The sequence below is a fragment of the Sinohyriopsis cumingii genome, chromosome 9 (assembly GCF_028554795.1).
Source record: "Sinohyriopsis cumingii isolate HCF-2022 chromosome 9, ASM2855479v2, whole genome shotgun sequence".
NCBI lineage: Eukaryota > Metazoa > Mollusca > Bivalvia > Unionida > Unionidae > Sinohyriopsis > Sinohyriopsis cumingii.
Genome location: NC_142969.1, coordinates 72,661,119 through 72,683,299, shown reverse-complemented (window position 1 = coordinate 72,683,299; position 22,181 = coordinate 72,661,119). Strand labels below are relative to the sequence as shown.

The 22,181-nt window shown below is 36.1% G+C and overlaps 1 protein-coding gene across 2 annotated transcripts in view; it reads left to right on the top strand.

Moving 5' to 3' along the window:
- Positions 1-18,038, top strand: part of LOC149792017 (neuronal acetylcholine receptor subunit alpha-10-like) — a 51,978-nt gene extending 33,940 nt beyond the window's left edge. For both annotated transcript variants that reach the window (XM_089970512.1, XM_089970511.1), the window contains 4 exons: positions 6,221-6,330; positions 9,680-10,224; positions 16,002-16,195; positions 17,241-18,038. In XM_089970512.1, the coding sequence (XP_089826638.1) occupies positions 6,221-6,330; positions 9,680-10,224; positions 16,002-16,195; positions 17,241-17,939 (1,548 nt within the window). In that variant the 3' untranslated portion in view covers positions 17,940-18,038. The remainder of the gene's footprint in view (positions 1-6,220; positions 6,331-9,679; positions 10,225-16,001; positions 16,196-17,240) is intronic.
- The last annotated feature ends 4,143 nt before the right edge of the window (positions 18,039-22,181 follow it).

The following is a 22,181-nucleotide window of genomic DNA, read 5'->3' as shown; positions in this document are numbered from 1 at the left end:
GTATCAACCAATCCGATGAAGTCTTATATCTTCGCGTTTGGAGACTGAATAGTGTGAATGAAGAGCATGAATGTCTACCGAACGAATTGATTCACTTTCAGTTATTTGAAAGATACTTTTCCATTGGCTTGATTCAAAAGTCACAAGAACATGATCCTTAAGCGGTCGTCTTCAGATGTTCACCTAGGAGAGCGGAGATCTGATTTTAATCAGATTGCAAGAGGGATAAATTTGTACATAGAAATTACCTTTGTTGCACATTTTGCTTCTAAGGTTTAGGTTGTGCTCCGGATTTTTGCAAACGTAGGATGTTTCGCAAACTAAATTACTACTGCTATACCTGGAATCAGCTAGCTTTGGCGATGGGTTAGATCGTAATTACTAGTTTACTCTCTCTCTTAGATGTAGGTCACTACGACCTATATTTCATACTGCACTGGCATGGCTAAATTTTGTGGTCTGGTTTATCCCCAAGCATTTAACCTTAATGTAATATATTTAAGTCTATCGCATTGCGTGGTGATTCTTCATGTACCTATAGTTACCATGAATATTATCAGTGAATGAGCTAAACAGTGTAGTATCGGATAATTTATATTCGCTTTCATTCCCACCGATTTAGAAGAGAGAACTGTTTCCAGTTTTTCTGTGTGTCTGCCTATACATTCCTAATGTGCTTTGTTGTCCTTACTTTATTGGAATTAGTGGAATATATAAAAGATGGAATTTCTGCAACAGTATGTGTGTTGAAGTACTTGGAAGTTCTCTTACTAAGCATTGCGCATTCCAACCTTTGATAAAAGCTAGAAGATAGTAAATCTTCTTTATTAACTGCACTTAAGTAAATACGGTATTTGTTACCGAAACATCATCGAAGTCATTTAGTTATTGCGCACTTAGGAAACGGTTTTGTTCATTAAAAATGGTATTCGTTATGCAATGGGTCATTGTGCCTCAGTCTAGACACATAAGCTTAGAAATGTAATAATACTGCCATTACCTACAATGCAGTTTGTAATAGTATTTATTGGTTTCCTTTCATCTGGGGTTTTATTGGTTTCCTTCGTAGAGAATCTGTGCATTAGCAATCAAAAGCCTTTAAGCTTTCCAATTCGTCGTTTCCATTAGATCGGAAACAATTATTACATAACACAGCTTCCATTAGCAACAGTGGCTACGACCATTAATCGATTACTTTCTTGGTTCACAGCGATATTGCATTTTCTATGCGAACCTAAAAGTAACAGCTGCAAACAGTCATGGTCAACTTTGATTGATATCAGATTTGAAAGTACGAGCTATCCATTCAATCAAGTCATAGCAATAAATACGTCGTGTGCTGTTTGTGTTGATCAGCGATTAAAATTACATTAAACCAGCAGTGAAATGACTGAAGCTTTACTTCATAACAACAAATGAATTTATATTAAAGATCTTTCCACGTTTTAAAATAACAAACCAATTAAAACATTTGACCTGACTTTCAAATCTTTGTTACCTATGCGCGTCACAAAATTGCCTTACCTATAAATCAGCCTACCTGCATAAAAGTCAAATAAAAGATAATTAGGGCTGCGTATTTAATATTTTAAAATGGAACTGCGATCGTTTGTTTCAAAACATGTTTCTGATATATTGACGTTTTCTTTTCTTCCGTTGATAATTTATAATCTTGCGTTAATGAAATTGTATCGATGTTGAGTAATGGAAAAGACTTCAAATTATTTAAAATAAACCTTTGCAACCAATGCATGAACAACGGTTGTTTTCTCTAGGTCGTACGGAATTGATATTGATTTTCTTTTATCTTCCCCATAAAAATAGAAAAGAGAAATATACTACAATTACATCGTAAGGCAAACCGTGCGATTGTATCTGATTATATGTGTGATCTGTTCCTTCACCCGCAAATTGCTTGGTTGGAAAGGTTATGTATGTAACTTGCTTGGTTTCCAATTTAATTATGTAACTTGCTTGGTTTCAGATTTTATTATGTAAATTGCTTGGTTTCAAATTTAATTATGCAGCTTGCTTGGGTTCAAATTTATTTATGTAACTACTTTGGGCAGGTCGCTGAAATCAAACATTGTTGGGTTCCATCAACCATTCGTTACCCAGTATTCGTAAGAAATTTAGAACGTTTATATATTGCTTTTGGTACATTAACGCAAGATTGGTATGCGTGACTTGGTACTGATTATTTATGTTGTTATGCCAGACTCAGTTGATTCCAGCAAGAAATTGCATATTTCCACGCTTTCGATTGCATAATAATCCATCACTCTCATTAGCAATGCCAAGGTAGTCAAAGGAATTGTTTCCATTTTTTTTTTCTTTCTTTTGTTTCTTGCGTTGGCCAAATCATTTATTTTCTTCATGTGCTTTTTCCATTAATTTCCTTCGTTCATTCTTTCCATCGAAAACCAATGTACTTTGATCATACCATAAGGAAAACGGCTCCACAAGTTATGTAAAGAGAATGCTGATACCGACGTTTAACGTTTGTAATTATTTGTTAGTAAAAGTAACAAAGAAACAAACCAAAACTGTCTCTGCGTTTATGGATTGGCGTCACATAAATTGTGTGGCTGTTCCATGCGATTTAGACACGAATGATACATAGTTTTTCTTGGACGCATAAGAAACACTGTGAATAAAATTTTAGGAAGGCAATTAGAAAATGAGTATCGAAGTGTGCATTTGGAAATAAGTTTGGAAATTCTGATTTTCTTTGAATCTTGTTCTACAGAAAGTTAACTAATTCATTTATCTCTGCATGATTTTACAAGTCTGTGAAAATTCAATTGGATGAATAGGTACGTAATAGGTAGACAGTGGTACATTATTATTTTGGAAGATTTTGCAGTATTTAAAGCTATCTCTATTTTTCGCTTGGTATTGAATTTAACAGGTGCATACATGTTGCTAAGAAAGCATACGATAAAAGCACCAGCCAGACTGAATGAAGTCCATATTTCACATTGTACGAGATGAGAAAATAATCGCATTGTTAACAGTTCATAGGCGTATATGGGATTTCCATCAGATGACTTGCACGCAAATTAAAAGATAGAAGGACATTTAACACATTCTATCGTTGGGTATAACATAGTTAATTTTGAAAGATGGCACCACATCGCTGAGTGAATAGTGTCGCGGCAAACGTGACAGGCAAACATTAGCATTGTCGTAAGCATTTGATGCTTCCGCTGGGGCATGATTGATTTTCAATTTAGATAACAGTTAGAAACATAGAGAGGCAAGGTTAATTGGGGTTCAAATAGCAGAAAAGAAATGTCAGGGTTGCAGGGTTGAAATAATCTTCAGACAAATTTGTGCCATTGGAAATAGATATCATAAAATGAGACTTTATATAAATAGCTACTAATAAAGGCGGAATAGAGATAATTATTCTAACTTTGAATGACGTGTTAATTTTGGCGGTTCGATAAAATTAATTTTAATTGGCTTAGCTAAATAAGGAGATTGTAATTCCCAGATCACTCTCAATGTGTTAAGTAATATTCTCGCAAAATTTGATTTATTAGGAATCATGTATCCTAGGAAATCGATTAATTATTTCAATACTAACTGTGAGAATTGTGTGGATTCATCTGTATTAAATAACATGAATCTGGTTATGTCTGGAAATGTTATGCACACGAATTGCTACGTAGAAAATATTGTATTTAAGACAAGAAGTGAATTTCAATAATTTATTTGTGTAACTGAGTTGTGAATACTATTAAGCCAGAATTCGGCGCCTGCACACTGACATTTATTTCAGATGTTAACTTGTAGCTCACAGTAGGTCGTATTACTAAGTTATTAAAAGGTCTATGTTATATCATAGTCCCGTTAGGAATTCGACTAACAGCTAGATGTTAATTTTTTGGGTACTAGAGTTGTGTATCAAATATTAGCCTTAGTTTATGTCGAATTGCGGTAAGGCGATATCTAGCGTAGCATGAGTGGGGATTATTGTTCCATCACATAAATAAAAAGTTCTACAAATGCTTAGATTGCGTACTTGTATGCTTATCTAAAAGGGGGAAATAGGTCTCTATATGCACCATAAACGGGGAAAGAGAACAGACAATAAATATTCGGCTGATGCCCCGAAAGAGGCTGGAGAAAGAGAATAGTAAAAGGAATACGCCGACTCTGCTCTGTCACGAACGTTGAATTCGGAAGGACCGGAAACAACCAGGTTATGCAGGAATGCTGACCACTTTAGAGTTTTCATCATGCTTTTTTTCCCCCAGAATAGCGTATTTGTTCCTTTCATTTTTGCGCACATTGATCTAAATTCTCGGGCATTTACATGTAACGAAATGCTCGATTCGTGATATCTGTCTCCGTAATGTTTTTTTCGGTCATAAGTATTTTCCGGTAGTCACGTGGTATAAATCTTCAAAGTGCTATTATTTAATACATTTGCTATTCAGGACAGGAGTGTTCCAGTTTAGCATCCTTTCAAATGTTAAGAAGATAATTGTCTTTGTTGTTTTCGCTCATCGTCTAACCAATGTTCTGTATCAACCGCGTCGGTTTAAAAAAACCAAACACGTTTGTATCTCTTCATTTATTCAGGAAAGTGCTTCTAGGTTGTGTCTCAAATGACGACATATTCGCTATATTACAATCCAAAGGTGTTTAGATTTGTATTTGTTGTATCTTTAAACAAATATTCTGTCTTTGCCCTCTTAATAAACTGTTTTTTTTGTTACACCTAATTAACACTCTCTAAATCTATACGAGTATCATTGCAGGTTCAATGTATGTATGTATGTATGTATGTATGTGTATATATATATATATATATATATATATATATATATATATATATATATATATATATATATATATATATATACACGAGTATCATTGCAGGTTCAATGTATGTATGTATGTATGTATGTATGTATATATATATATATATATATATATATATATATATATATATATATATATATATATATATATATATATATATATATATATATATATGCGGGGGGGGGGGGCAAGCTACATATTATGATCCTGTGTAGTAATGTAGTAATTCAGTTTTTTTTTTCTCTCAGTCTCTTGCTTTTGTATAATGGTCCATTTTGGACAATGAGGAAACTGGGGTCCACATGCTTTCTTTCCCTTTGGAAATAAATAAGTAAGACAAAATCAGCACGATCAACGATAGCGATGCTTCTCCGAACAGCTGGCAATTACATATTAGTCATATCTGGTGCTCAAAATAAGCTGCCGGTTTGTTTGCATGCAGTTTTAAAGGCCTTGCTGTTTCCAACAAATGCAGCTTAAGTTCATCACTCAATGGAAATTAAGGCTGACGACGACGATAAGTATATTGCTGTAAAAACAGGCTACTTCAACATAGATAATCCTCCTTAAACAAAATAGTAACACGCATCTATAACTAGCTCATCAGTTACACATATCAGCTAATACTTCAGGGAATTTTGTGAAAACAACGGAGTGCATCTTTACAGCTGTATGTCATTAGCAGATTGATAGACATTTATCTGAGAACCAAAGCGGTTAGCAAGTAGAATAGTAATGTATGATGCTCACAGGGATTGGTTGAACTACAACGTTAGCAAGTATGTGACGCTTACAGGAATTGGTTGAACTAAAACTTAAGCAAGTAGAATAACAATGTATGATGCTTACAGGGATTGGTAAAACTAAAACATTAGCTAGTAGAATAACAATGTACGACGCTTACATGGATTGGTTGAACTACAACGTTAGCAAGTAGAATAACAATGTATGATGCTTACAGGGATTGGTTGAACCAAAACGTTAGCTAGTAGAATAACAATGTATGACGCTTACAGGGATTGTTTGAACTACAACGTTAGCAAGTATAATAACAATGTATGACGCTTACAGGGATTGGTTGAACTACAACGAACTCCTTGTTGAAGATTGTGATAGAAATTGTAAATTCTATTAGAATTTCAAAATTTTCCTTCTGTGGATTATCATTGACTAATTGCACATTTATATCGTATTTATATACTAGATCAGGAAGTGGTGGCGGTACATGTGAAACGTATATATTTAATTTCATTAAAACCATTTTGTACAATTGTTCATGTGCTTAGTTGCTGTGCAAATAAAATTTCAAAAGGGGCTGAAAAACGACCACACCCTGAGTAACGTAGCCTAAACATAAGTTTAAAATACAACTGTTTCATTTCAGGCATGGACTGACGAGAACCTAGTCTGGGACCCGGATGTATTTAGCAGCATTCGTTCCATTCGCATCCCAGCGAGGAAAGTATGGTTGCCAGATACATTTATATATAACAAGTACGTTTTAGCTGTACAGTCTAAATTTGTGTAAATTGTTTTAGTCAACAAACTCTTTCCTGCTCACGCTGTGCTAAAAATGGGCTACTTTTTAATCTGTGACGTTTCATTTCAACTGGTCAACAAGGATAATGTGAATGTAAAAAGTGAATTTATGTCATCTATGGACACACTTTTGGGTCTGTTTGGACGGAAATTATTCCCTATTCATAAGAACCAGATGCAAAATCCTATCGGTTATAGAGATTGTTGAACATAAAATGGAGTCTCAGAAATAAGAAACAAACACAATAAAAGTTAAAGGAAACAATTTATACTTACAATGTTAATAGGTAGCTAAATTATTTTCTTAATTAAATAGAAAAATAAAAAATAATTATAACTAAGAAAGGGACAGAGTGAGTTTGAAATATGAATGTGTTCCGTTATATGTTATTGCCAAATGAGTGCCATCATGCCACTATGTAATTTATGATATAGCTATTACAGCCTAATTAAGTATGAATACAGGACTCATCATTGCCAAGCAAGGTCGTTTTGGCGCTTGTAAACACAATGAGTACTTATATAACATATCATACTGATATTATTCGTGTTCATTTTTTTTTTCTGCTTTTAACATCTTGAAAAAATGTCTAAAAAACGTTTATATTGACTTAATTACTAATACATATACACTCGAACGTATTTAATTCAGATACTTTCGTTTACATTTCCACTATTCGATCCAAATTCGGTCATCAGGACGGCCGATCAGCCAGACAAAATATATGTTACCCGGTAGGTCCAGTGCATAAAGTCAGAAGGAGTTAATGTTAGCCTTGTGCCAGATTAGGTAAGGATTCACGCGGATATCGGCAACAAAGCATTCAGCTTTAGGTAGCTAATACTTTTCTTTCATTAGCCTCTTCACTGCGCCAGAATAAATAACCCCATCTTCGCTAGGCATTATTCGTCGACTCATTATATTGTCATGTAATAAATTTAGGGTATGTGCCATTGGTATTTACGTATCCAATTTATAGCTTTATTAGATTTTTATGACTTTTTTGTTTGATCATGCGAAGTTGCTCTTGGGGAAAGATGTATCAGTCCGAGTTATTAGTCGATTTCTAGGGGCAAGCGTCACAGAGTGCTATATGTATGCGATTTCTTGATGGCATGGTTTATTGTCGTAGCTGAGCTCTGGTCAGAACAGGATAAGTGGTCATGAACCAAGTAGTTCCTATTTAAATCTAAATGTATTGATTGAATGTGTATCTCCATGCGAACTATTTGTAATAGTGAGTGTAAAATGGAAATTTTAATACGGGATTGTTCTGTCATATTGAGGCGTTTTTTATTGTTGATATGATAGTACATATGGTAGAATGATACAGGTTCAAACACGTGGTTCGACTGACCCGGGGAACAAGTAGGAAATAGTTCCCTGTATTTGGGTTTTGAGTAATGGCGCTATATTTCGGAATCCTGACAGGGAGAAACTATTAAGTTGTGGGGTTACCATGAAACTGTAAAATTTTGAAGCCGGTTAGAAGTTGGGATACTTTGTGGTCATTGACTGATAAAAGGAAAGTTATTTATCGTTTTGATTCGTTATTAGAACATCCAGTTGACAACGACTGTTGTCTATCAGTCTTTGGAAATAGAGGAAAACAAGGAACTTCTAGCTTGGTGAAGAGATAGACCCCATTGCATATTACAGTATTATAGGTTAGTGTGTCAGTGCGGGTCAAGTCAAAGATCTCTGTAACATGGTATGGTTGTTTGTTTTGTTTTATTTGGGGGATATTCAGTTATGTTTAAGTTTTTTTCTTTCATTGGTTGTTTTTTAAACCAGTCTGTTCCTTTTTTCCAAAATTACAAATGCGTATGGACGTTTTGCGTTAGCATTCATCTGTCTTGCTTTCTACGAATTTTGATCCTTCAAAAGCAAACTATTATATAATTTTACTGAGATCTCTTACTCGTCATATGACCCTAACTTTTAATAACATCTGGTGCGACAATCTCTCGCTGCCAAATTGAATAATGTCTGAAGACTTGCTTGTAAAGGCTGCTATACGCTTTATTTGCCAGAAAGGGGTGAAGGAAGTTCTTTGTCTATAAATTGTTTTAATCTCTAATGGGCGATCTTAATCTGTAGTTGTAAATTTTGATTGGAAATTGCAAGGGTGGACGAGTTGGGACATCTTGTTGTTATTAGTATGGTTTAAAGCGTTGATAAAACTTCACACACAATGACCAGGAATTAGGGAACCAGGGAAAATTAGTCCGCAGAATGTACAGATAAAAAAATTTACAGAGAGAGAGAGAGAGTGAGGACAGACAGACAGAAGGACGGATGGACGGACATAGAGACACATGTAGAGATACAGGAAGAGAGAGACAGTGAGAGAAATAGGTGCGTATTTGTGCACGTGATTATAACCTCGTTCCACCATTATAATCCAATGCATTTGAAAGAAACCATTTAGTTTGTACGTGCGTATACTTTTACCTAACCTACGCTATCTCGAATACAAGTCGGCAACTGTGAGGATTGTTTTGATTCTTGGGGTTGTGAGGTTCATACTGCCATGCCCGAATTTTCTTTCAAATACATGATATCTTGAGATTTTGATACCATGGAGGAATACCATGAAAACGCGCTGGAACACGTGTTTTGCCTGGAAGACTTCCGCGGAAGTGTCGACTGATCAACATAGATCCAATATCTTACTAGAGTAAGAGTACCAAATCATAACTTAGTGAGATGTCTTCAACAGAATAACCTGCACGAACTTATATCACCAGATGTCCTTTTAATTATCTCATTTGAACGTGTGACAAACTGCTTCCTTTCTTTATACCCTTTTTTTAATATAAACTTCCGTATATCTTGTGTTATCAGTCGTAAGTATCTAATGCCAGCTGGTAAGATATGACACTATGTATCGACTGGTATCTGTTTTTATGACATATTCTGGATTTATTTATTTACCAAACAAAATAAAGGAATCTATAAATAAAAAACAGAAACAGAAAGATACAAAAGTAGAAGAAATCGAACTATTATTATTATTATTATTATTATCATTATTATTATTATTATTATTTGTATTATTATTATTATTATTATTATTATTATTATTATTATTATCATTATTATTATTTGTATTATTATTATTATTATTATTATTATTATTATTATTTGTATTATTATTATTATTATTATTATTATTATCATTATTATTATCATTATTATTATTATTATTTGTATTATTATTATTATTATTATTATTATTATTATCATCATTATTGTTATTATTATTATTATTATTATTATTGGTTCAACTTGTCTCCACAGTGCGGACGACGGGTCTACGGGCTTCATGCAGGGTACATACGTTCTCGTTGACTACAATGGCACAGTTCTTTGGCCTGTTCCAGTAAAGTTAAAGAGCTCGTGCAAGGTTGATATAACCTACTTCCCTTTCGATGATCAGAAATGTATTCTTCGATTTGGTTCCTGGATTTACAGCGGTCTGTGGATGGATTACGTCACCATGCACCATGACCGGCCGATTGATTTGGGAAATTACGTCAACAACAGTGAATGGGATCTTCTATCAGTAATATTGAATAAAAACATACGCACGCACTCATGTTGCCCCGACCCCCATCCAGATTTGACGTATTTATTACATATAAGACGAAAAACGTTTTACTACATATTTAACATTATAGTACCGTGTATAATGCTATCTATACTGACGTTATTGACGTTTTGGCTACCGCCGACATCCGGTGAGAAGATAACCCTGGGGCTGTCCGTGTTTCTTGCATTCTCCATGTTCATGCTACTGATTGCAGAGGAAGTTCCGGCCACATCAGAAGCTGTGCCGTTGATAGGTACACACACACACACACACACACACACACACACACACTTCAAGTTGACGCGGGGGAGGAGGGGAGGTGGTGAAATATTGTACCGATACTGTTCTGAATTTCTGCGATTCCTCGTGAACAGAAGCTGTGCCGTTGATAGGTACACACACACACACACACACACACACACACACACACACACACACACACACACACTTCAAGTTGACGCGGGGGAGGAGGGGAGGTGGTGAAATATTGTACCGATACTGTTCTGAATTTCTGCGATTCCTCGTGAACTTCAAGTACAATGTACGTTTGGATGAGAATACGTCCTTAATAAAGCAGTTTGAGTGAATGCTGGCATCAGATGGCACATGTATCACATATTTATGATATTGCTAGCTGACCATGGCGTCATAAGTCAATTTATTATAAAGCTATTATGTTCCATTATTTGACAACAAAAGCGAAAGTAAAACTATATTTCACTACATATTCTTAAAACTATAATTAGGCAATTGTCAACAAAGTTATTTATTTATCTTGAAAAATAAATAAAACTACGCATCTTGATTCTGTTAGATTCGTAAGGTGGTGAAAGTTAAAAACAATATTTTGCAATGGATTCAAGCTCGAGACCACTGGCATACAAACCATTCGCTCTGCCTTCTGAGCTTAACAGATTACGCAGATCGATTGCTGTCTGAGCTTAACAGATTACGCAGATTGACTGCCGTCTGAGCTTAACAGATTACGCAGATCGACTGCTGTCTGAGCTTAACAGATTATGCAGATCGACTGCATTCTGAGCTTAACAGATTACGTAGATCTACAAGGTACCTTTTTATGAACATAAACCATATATGCATGTAAATCGCATTTTCAATGAGATCAAAAAGTATATTTATGCAATTTCAGTAAGTGCAATTTCGGTATAGAGTTTTGCTATAAAATTTGTCAGAGCCAAACGTATGTAGATATTCTCTTGCGTTTCATGGTACATATTGTTTTAAAATCTTGAAGACCTACTAAAATGTTACAACATTAACAAAATATTATGTTTATAATTATTTATATTGTGGAAAGGGGATGTTTTCGTTAAATTCGAAGATATTCTGAGCAACATAAATCAAACTATTTTGTTCTCATGAAATTACACCTATGGGTTTAAAAGCTGATCTCTTTAAGAACATGTTCCAATAAAAATCACCCTTGACCTTTCCGGGTTACGAGGCTAATATATTAAACTCGTTACGTTCCTGCTTTGCGAAAGTTGTAAAGATGGTTGCATATTATTATAATCTAGCAAGCTATGGAATGCTTGATATCAGCGTAATGAGGTACTAGTTGTAACGACTTCGCTGTAGCCCTCTTGAGTCATGCATTGTATATCAGTTTTGGCAATTGCAAAATTAATCGGTCGCCCACCCAAGTGTTGGCAATTGCTAGATTTATCGGTCGCCCACCACAGTTTGGGAAATTGCATGAATAACCATGTAAGTTCGATGGCTAAATCCCGGTTACTCGAGACTCCTTTGCCTCACATTCCACATTCCCCCAATATCTACGCCGTTCAGCGTGTAATAGATACATTTCTAGAACTTCTTGTACGATTGACGTAAATGGCTAAAGTATAAAGATTATACTAATCTATTCAAGTTACAACTTACCTTTGGCTCGTCAATGGATAGTTAAAGGGAGGCAACTTAAGTTAGACTCGGGAGAAGGCTATTAAAGGGAGGTTATGTTGATCAAAGGACGTAACGTATCGGGCTTAATGACTCACGGTACTAATTCAGATCCAATAGTAAACTCATGCAAACACCATGCTATTAAAAATGAAATAACTTAAAATTGTCAAGTGCGCATGATCAAACCTTTATTTATCGGTATAATTGAAACCTGGATGTCAGCTTCTATGTAGACGAAAGGATTATGAGCCGGGGCATTTTCTGGAACTGCATGTGTTTGGAACATGTGCTTTCAATTCCGCACCAAAGAGTCTGGTGCTAATTTTAGTAATGAGTGTTTCGAACTCAAGAATGTTAAAAGACTAAGATTCCATCAATAAAATAATGTCTCCATTTTTTTAAATTATAACTAGGATAAACTCTCTAAAGATTCTTTTCCCTACAACATAACTTACATTATTAACCAATCTTGGTCAGCCAAACCCATATATACTCTATTTTAGGTTTACCCATTTCCAGGCTGGTTCCCATTTTTCCATATCATTAGTACCGTGTGTTCTATATCCACCATTGATTTTCTTGACATCCCTAGGAATAGTAGTTCAATACATAAGTGTGACGTTTGCACGCATTGGGGAGGGGTTCTTATATAATTTAATTAAATTATGATGGAAGTTCCACCCTGGCTCGTGAGGTTAGAAAGTTAAATTAGTGACGAGGTAGATTTACAGCTCTGAGCCCCCAGTCAGCAATGCCGACGGTTAAATTATAGAGAACACGCAAATGAAATTCAATCAATAACAATTTAATAAATTCGATAATTTAAAAAAAACACGATAACTTTCAATCACCCGTCTTTCCCTCGACCAAGTGACAGCCTAATTCATCCCGTGATTTACAGTGTGAGTTCGATCTTCCCCCTGTCCTTGCAACTACTCATCTCTTTCGTTCCCGCTAATTCCTTCCTTCTTTCCGTTCCTCTAACACCTCCTTCGATTTCGTTTCCCTCTCTACTATCTCCTCCTCCAATTTCGCTCCCAGATTTCAACTTCTCCTGACTTCTCTCCTTTCTTCTCCTTTCTTCCGTCTCTCTATCTGAGACTACGGGACCAAACTGTAACTGGTCTGTCCCTCAAAGCTTCCTGTGAAAAACCACAAGGCGTTAACATATGTTTTATCGAATCTCACCTCACACTAGATCATCAATTAATCATCAGATAAGACCATCACAGTTTCTGTCACGCATGCGTACACATCGAAATTCCCACACACTTCTTGCAGGGTAAACAATGGCGTAATAACACGGTATCAGCGAATTGTCATACAGACATCAATACACTGCGTCAGACAATATATACACATATATATTTAATCTCATCGTACTACAATCCGACAACAACCAGACGCATGTCTGTACATTACACAAATATTCAACAATGACAAAATCTATAATCACATGAACATATGTGTTAGTCTACTATAAAATACCAACATAGCGAATTACAATATTAACTCTTACGACGGCTAGCAAGCTATATAATTCTTTACAAATATTAACTCATTTCTTCAAAATATGCAAACATATTAAGAAAACAAAGTAATTCTTCGTACTATGATTCTAGTACTAATAAAGTATGCATACGACCTACAATTAAAACCGCAGTCGCATTCCACAAAGACTTAACAAATAGCTCACTGACCTTATTTGAAGCTCTCTGTACTTAGAATTTCCTGTTCTAAGATTTTCCTGCCAATAACGAATGGCTATTCGGAGTTACGCTTCTCCTCTGGATAATTTCTCTTAGCGAACTAATTCTTGCCGGAAGACGTGGAGATATCATTCTACCCAAATCAAGGTTTCTCCCCTATCTCGATTCTGATTGGGTGGCGCTGTGATCCTGTCCAATCGTCTTAGCGGCCAGTTCAACCTGTCTGTCTGTCTGCAGGGAAAGAAGTTAAGACACTCCCACTTCTTCAGGCAACTTCTTTTGATCTTGGATAAACATTTCCACACCTAGGTGATAATTGGCTATCTGTGGCTTCGCAACTCCTAGGTCCGGCTCTCCACTTCTAACCACGGCAATCTTACGTAGTGGATTAGTGGTAGCCAGCGGCAATGTTTAACATCAAACAATGGCTTGTCAGAATTACTTTGATTATACATGTTTTAACTGGGCTACTCTGGGTCGGGATAAACATGACAATAAGTAAGCAATGTGCATAGTTCTGCTTGTCGAAGATTATATTAGTGAATATTAAATTATACTGCAAGTTCTTGTTCACCTAATGAGCAATTGTGCATTTCAGGCAACATTTAAATATTTGAGCTTTATTTTTAAAAAAAATAGAAAAAATATGATAATGAAGCTTTCTAATATGAATAAGCTTTATTAATATCACCATTTATCTCTCTTCAATTTAATGCTGAAATATATTACCAGCCTTGTCATAATATGTAATTAATGAGTAAAAGGTCAAGGTGACCATCTATACGTACATGTTTTATTACAGAAAAAGAGATTTCAATGATAAAAATTACCTAACATTCCTCCCAGAAGACATATAATTTAAAACTAAAGTAAGGTAGACGTAAGTCCATTAAAATGCAAAATATGAACTTTCAAAACATTCACTGAAAGAAATTAGTGGGATGCAAAGTCATGAGAGGTCATCGCCATTAGGTATGGAGGAAGAAACCTAAGTGATCATATCTGAAGCACTATGTTTCAAAACACGACTAGGAAATATTGTATTGCTAACTGTAATTACTCTATACATGGTAAATTGTATTAATTTTATTCATGTATTGCTTAGATATAAACCAAAGTGCAAAACAATCCACCTAACATAGTCAAATCTACACAATGTTCCTCTCCCCCTTCATGTCAACAGTTGATATTTCTGAATATGTGTTTAATATCCCACTGAAGGTCACTCCGTGGTTTACAAAAGGCATTAATTTTGCTTGTTATCCACAAATATAACCATATGATTGTATTTATAGTAAATTTAATGGCACTTGAATATGTGGATTCACTGTATTGATGTGGCTGTCTATAGGACTCACGGTACTAATTCAGTTCCCATAGTAACCCCAAGCAAATACCATGTTATTAAAAATTCAATAAGCTAAAAGTTGTGAGTGCTCGTGATCAAAGAAATATTTTTCAGTATAGATGTAACCTGGGTGTCAGGTTCTGTGTAAAGGAAAGGATATAAACCGCGGCATTTTCTGGACCTGCATGTGTTTAAAACATGAGAAGTACTTCCAATTCCACACCAAAGAATCAGGTGTTAATTTTAGCAATGAGTGTTAGCAACTCAAGACTGTTAAAGGACTCAAATTCCGTCAATAAAACAATTTCTCTTTTTTGACTTACAACTAGAATAAGTTCTCAAAAAGTTCTTATTTCTAAACATAACTTACATAATTAACCAATCCTGGTCAGCCAAACCCATATATACGCTATTTTATGTTCACCCATTTCCAGGCTGATTCCCATTTTTCCATATGATTAGTACCGTGTGTCCTTAATATAACCGTGACACAATCTGATTACATAGTGCATATTAAAAGTATAGTTCCAAAGGTATAAGGGAACGTTGCGATAAGCTTTACGAATTAAAACTGAGATGAAATCCAAGAAGAGAAATTTCTAAAAGACTGAGGATGAGGTAGTTGTTAGTTGCATGTGGCTATAATGAGAACATACATTCTAATATAAAGACACGAAAATATATGCTTACAAACTTATCAAATCCTTTATACTGATTTTTAAATGAGCTTTCAGACGCTACCTTAGCTAACCATGGTCGACTGTACTTTTAAAGGGTTATAACGCTCAATAAAAATTACGCTGGTGGTGTCAGTGCATATTTGCTTATACTCCTAGATATCGCGACTGAACTTTGCACAAACTAATCTCTCTTCCAGATTGCTTTGTATGTCATACATTTAGCAAATATTACCTCAGTTGCTTGCATTTATATCCCTCTGCTACATGTAAAAAAAATTAAAATATGTAAACAGAGTCATCAGAACGTCAATGTAAAGTAGTTCAAATTATTTACTGCATTCTCTGCAAAATTGTAATTTATCTTTTTTAGGTATATACCTTTGCGTCGTCATGACAATGACATCGCTTTCAGTGATCATGGCCGTTATGGTGATAAATGTCTATAACCGCGGAACGAAAGCAAGACGAGCGCCGCCCTGGGTTAGAAAGCTGGTACTTGATTGGATGTCTCGACCGTTGGGAATTCGCCATGACCTTGAACGTCTGGTTCAGTCTATTACTCTGGTGAGTAGTTGTTGTTGCTGTGGTTCTAATGCCATTATTTGCATAGAGTATATATATATATATATATATATATATATATATATATATATATATATATATATATATATATATATATATATATATATGACCTAGTGACGAAAACGTTATCACAACGTTTTCCCAAGCGCTTGGAGCTCACCAGCCCATTTGCCAGTTGCAAAGAAACTGTTTGCTTCAATAAAATATAAACGTACCACGTAGATGAGAGAAATATGATACAGCATTTTGTTTTATCAGATATATTTTGAGAATAATCATGGATGGGGATATCTATACAAATTCTTGTTTATTTTACTGGGGAAAAAATCGTTGAAACCATATTTCTGACTATAGGCAAAGAACTGAAGGAGCGTTTGCGGATAATGAACGCTATCTAAGGCCAGGTGCTAAAATATGTGCTAAAATGTATATAGTCCGGTATATATTTGTGTAGAAAAGTTAATAAAGTACGTGTTTCTTGATGTTTTGTAAGGAACACTGAAAAAGAAACATGGTACTATTTTTTCGAAACATCTTCCTGACTTTGGAGAACGTCAGTGGGAATAAAATATAGTGTAAGACCAGATCTGTCCACCATAAGTTAGACTCAGTCGGTAGCACATATAACGAATCGGCTGAATATCCCTTTAAGTCATTGTGGTGGATGAATTCCGCTCTGATTTTATTGCGAGTATGATTCCTGATACTCATTCGTACTCATACTCATACTCATCCGAACTCATACTCATACTCATCCGTATTCATACGCATACTCATCCGTACTCATACTCATATGTACTCATACTCATACTCATCCGTACTCATACTCATATGTACTCATACTCATACTCATCCGTACTCATACTCATCCGTACTCATACTCATGCTCATTCGTACTCATATTCATACTCTTTCGTACTCATCAGTATTCACATAAAACAACATTGTCTTTGATATGCCTTTACAACCATAGCTAGCATTTGTTACTAGTGTAAGAACTCATCGTCCAATCAATTTTCATTAACAGGACAATGACCAATACACGTCCGATGAAAGAAAGCCAAAGCAGTTTTCAGCGGAAAATGTTGCATTTCACGGTAAAATTCGTCCAAAGCCAGCGGAGCTTCTGGCTATGTCTGAAATGTCCCGACAAAGTTCCATCAAGAGGAAAGAATCTATAAGAAAGAGAATTAGCAAATCTGACTGCCCCGCCGTCGAGTCTTTGATTGCAGAAACTGAACTTGAAGAAGAGGAAGAACAGGAAGTAGTATGGCTGCGCAGAGAAGACTTTGACCCAGAGCCTGTGCCTCGTGCGGATCAGCTATACCCAACTGACACAGTACGACATGGCACATCAAACAGAGATAGCAAAAGGGATAGAAATGAGTACTCAAAGGTGCCTGAGAACAGAATTCACCCCACAGATATAAACCATTCAGTCAATAATAGAAGCCAAAATAAGGCCATATCCAAAATTGTGGACGCAATGTCGAAAGAAGATACAAATTCAGAACAAGAAATGTATTATCGGAAAATGGTAGTAGCTGAATGGCAGCGAATAGCAGCTGTTATAGACAGGGTGTTGTTTTGGATCTATTTCCTAGGAACCATTGCATCGTACGTGGTTATTCTGATCATAATACCCGGGAAAAACTACACTGAATGGGATGCAGAAGTTAAACAAGTGAGGGCAATGCAGAATAGCCAGGGCTTTACTCTGCAATAAAACAAGGCATGGCTGGTCTATTTAATGCATTGTAAAGTGCACTTTGTTGTTAATATGACTTAACCGTATAGCTTATTAAACATTTCTCACAATTCAGAACGGTTTAATTTGCACTGTTCATATTGTTCATCCTGCAAACAATTTCAGTTCCTAAGTGTACGATGCCAAGCCGCATGATATAAGGGAGCAATGCCACAACCAAATATATATATATATATATATATATATATATATATATATATATATATATATATATATATATATATATATATATATATATATATATATATATATCACATCCATACAAATAGTTCAGGCTATGAGTGCCATATTCATAGCCGTTTCGTACTTTGCATGTATTTTCTGTATAAATTAAACCCATATGTCTTAACAGTTTTCTTTTACTTGTAAACAACAAGAGCACACATAGAAGAATAGGGGGTGGGTGAGTGGTTATTACTCATCATGTTTGAAAGAAATTTGAGTCGGCTTCATTCGGTTGTTTGCTTTTCAACGAACAGTGCAAAACACGCTCAAAACTAGTCACCTTCAATTAGTGTTCCGCTTTTCGTTGCCTTTTTTCTTTATGTGTATCGGACTCAAACCCCGACAATCGTGATCCACACTGGATCCAGTCCATTGAAAAGGACAGTTATAGACAGATCGACTAATATAGAAAATAGTTTCTAACCGCTCAATTACTAAATAATTTCCCAATATGTCAAGCCAATTGAGCACAGATTCAATGGATGCAACACTAAACACAAAAGCGGAGAAACACTTAAGTATAACAAGTTTGAATAACAACGTTATGTAAGTGTCACGTCATTGCAAATGAGAAAAAATAAAACATTTGCCAGATCGTCCGCATGGTATGCCAAACGGTCCGCAACATATACCAAATTTCTACACGTGGTATATCAAACTGTTAGCATGGTATGATAAACTGTCCGCACGGTGTGCCAAACTGCCTGTGTGATATGCCATATTGTCCGCACGGTGTGCCAAACTGTCTGTGTGATATGCCATATTGTCCGCACGGTGTGCCACACTGTCTGTGTGATATGCCATATTGTCCGCACGGTGTGCCAAACTGTCTGTGTGATATGCCATATTGTCCGCACGGTGTGCCACACTGTCTGTGTGATATGCCATATTGTCCGCATGGTGTACCAAACTCTCTGCAAAGTGTGCCAAACTCTCTGCATGGTATTCAAGACTAACTGCGGATGATGTGTGTCACAAGGTCAGGATGGTGAACCAAACTGTCCGCATCGTGTGTCAAACATTCCATATGGTATGTCAAACTGTCCGAATGGCGTGCAATATGCACGGTGTGCCAAACGGTATGCATGACATACCAATCTGTCCGCTTGGTGTTTCTGCATAGTGTGCCAAACTGTCAGCATCGTATGCTAAATATTTAACGAAAGTGTGTGCTTCATATAAATATATGAAGACTTGTTTAAATTTTCAACGTTTTATTCATGCACAAAAATCATGTGATGCAAATGAAATATTCGGTGGTCTGGTGGCACGCAATGACAACATATTCGAAACATTCGGTGGTCGGGTGGCACGCAATGACAACATATTCGAAATATTCGGTGGTCGGGTGGCACGCAATGACAACATATTTGACATATTCGGTGGTCGGGTGGCACGCAGTGACAACATATTCGAAATATTCGGTGGTCGGGTGGCACGCAATGACAACATATTCGAAATATTCGGTGGTCGGGTGGCACGCAATGACAACATATTCGAAATATTCGGTGGTCGGGTGGCACGCAATGACAACATATTCGAAATATTCGGTGGTCGGGAGGCACGTAATGACAACATATTCGAAATATTCGGTGGTCGGGAGGCACGTAATGACAACATATTTGAAATATTCGGTGGTCGGGTGTCGGTGGTCGGGTGGCACTCAATTACAACAGATTCAAAATATTCGGTGGTCGGATGGCACGCAATGACAACATATTCGAAATATTCGGTGGTCGGGTGGCACGCAATGACAACATATTTGACATATTCGGTGGTCGGGTGGCACGCAGTGACAACATATTCGAAATATTCGGTGGTTGGGTGGCACGCAATGACAACATATTCGAAATATTCGGTGGTCGGGTGGCACGCAATGACAACATATTCGAAATATTCGGTGGTCGGGTGGCACGCAATGACAACATATTCGAAATATTCGGTGGTCGGGAGGCACGTAATGACAACATATTCGAAATATTCGGTGGTCGGGAGGCACGTAATGACAACATATTCGAAATATTCGGTGGTCGGGTGTCGGTGGTCGGGTGGCACGCAATTACAACAGATTCGAAATATTCGGTGGTCGGATGGCACGCAATGACAACATATTCGAAATATTCGGTGGTCGGATGGCACGCAATGACAACATATTTGACATATTCGGTGGTCGGGTGGCACGCAATGACAACATATTCGAAATATTCGGTGGTCGGGTGGCACGCGATGACAACATATTCGAAATATTCGGTGGTCGGGTGGCACGTAATGACAATATATTCGAAATATTTGGTGGTCGGGTGTCGGTGGTCGGGTGGCACGCAAGTACAACAGATTCGAAATATTCGGTGGTCGGGTGGCATGCAATGACAACATATTCGAAATATTCGGTGGTCGGGTGGCACGCAATGACAACATATTCGAAATATTCGGTGGTCGGGTGGCACGTAATGACAGCATATTCGAAATATTCGGTGGTCGGGTGTCGGTGGTCGGGTGGCACGCAATGACAACATATTCGAAATATTCGGTGGTCGGGTGGCACGCAATGACAACAGATTCGAATCTGTCCTTATGGTTCACTACTGCTAAAAGAGTGGAAACAGCAAAACAATGTTGCAAAAATGCAACGTGATTTGATCTAAGTGCACCATGAACAGAAGAAAAACTATAGATAGCTTGAACAATTGAATTAACCTCGTTTAGAAACAAAACACATCACTAAAACACCTCACTAAAACAGCTCACTATCTAAAACACACATCTTAATTACGCCATTATAAAATTACAGACTTTATTAAATTCTAAGCTTGAGCAATACGACAACGGAATACAAAACTTTACTAATGCAGACCAACGTATTGCTAATTTCTTGTGACAAATGTCAGTCACCCCATCGTGACCATGTACAAAATCAACAAACTTCAAAATGACCACATTATCTAAAGTCAACATTAACTAAACACGTTATCTATAGCCGTCATTAACTTAACACATTATCTATAGTCGTCATTAACTTAACACATTATCTATAGCCGACATTAACTTAACACATTATCTATAGTCGTCATTAACTTAACACATTATCTATAGCCGATATTAACTTAACACATTATCTATAGCCGACATTAACTAAACACGTTCTCTATAGTCGTCATTAACTTAACACATTATCTATAGCCGTCATTAACTAAAAGCGTTATCTATTGTCGTTATTAACTAAACATGTTCTCTGTAGTTGTCATTAACTAAACACATTATCTATAGTCATCATTAACTTAACACATTATCTATAGCCGACATTAACTAAACACGTTCTCTATAGTCGTCATTAACTTAACACATTATCTATAGCCGTCATTAACTAAAAGCGTTATCTATTGTCGTTATTAACTAAACACGTTCTCTATAGTCGTCATTAACTAAACACATTATCTATAGTAGTCATTAACTTAACACATTATCTATAGCCGACATTAACTAAACACGTTCTCTATAGTCGTCATTAACTTAACACATTATCTATAGCCGTCATTAACTAAAAGCGTTATCTATTGTCGTTATTAACTAAACACGTTCTCTATAGTCGTCATTAACTAAACACATTATCTATAGTAGTCATTAACTTAACACATTATCTATAGCCGACATTAACTAAACATTTTCTCTGTAGTTGTCATTAACTAAACACATTATCTATAGTCGACATTAATTAAACACATTGTGTCTAGTCGTTATTAACTAAACACATTAGGTATAGTCGTCATTAACTAAACACATTATCTATAGTCAACATTAATTAAACACATTGTGTCTAGTCGTTATTAACTCAACACATTAGGTATAGTCGTCATTAACTAAACACATTATCTATAGTCAACATTAAGTAAACACATTATATCTAGTCGTTATTAACTAAACACATTAGGTATAGTCGTCAGTAACTAAACACATTATCTATAGTCGTCATTAACT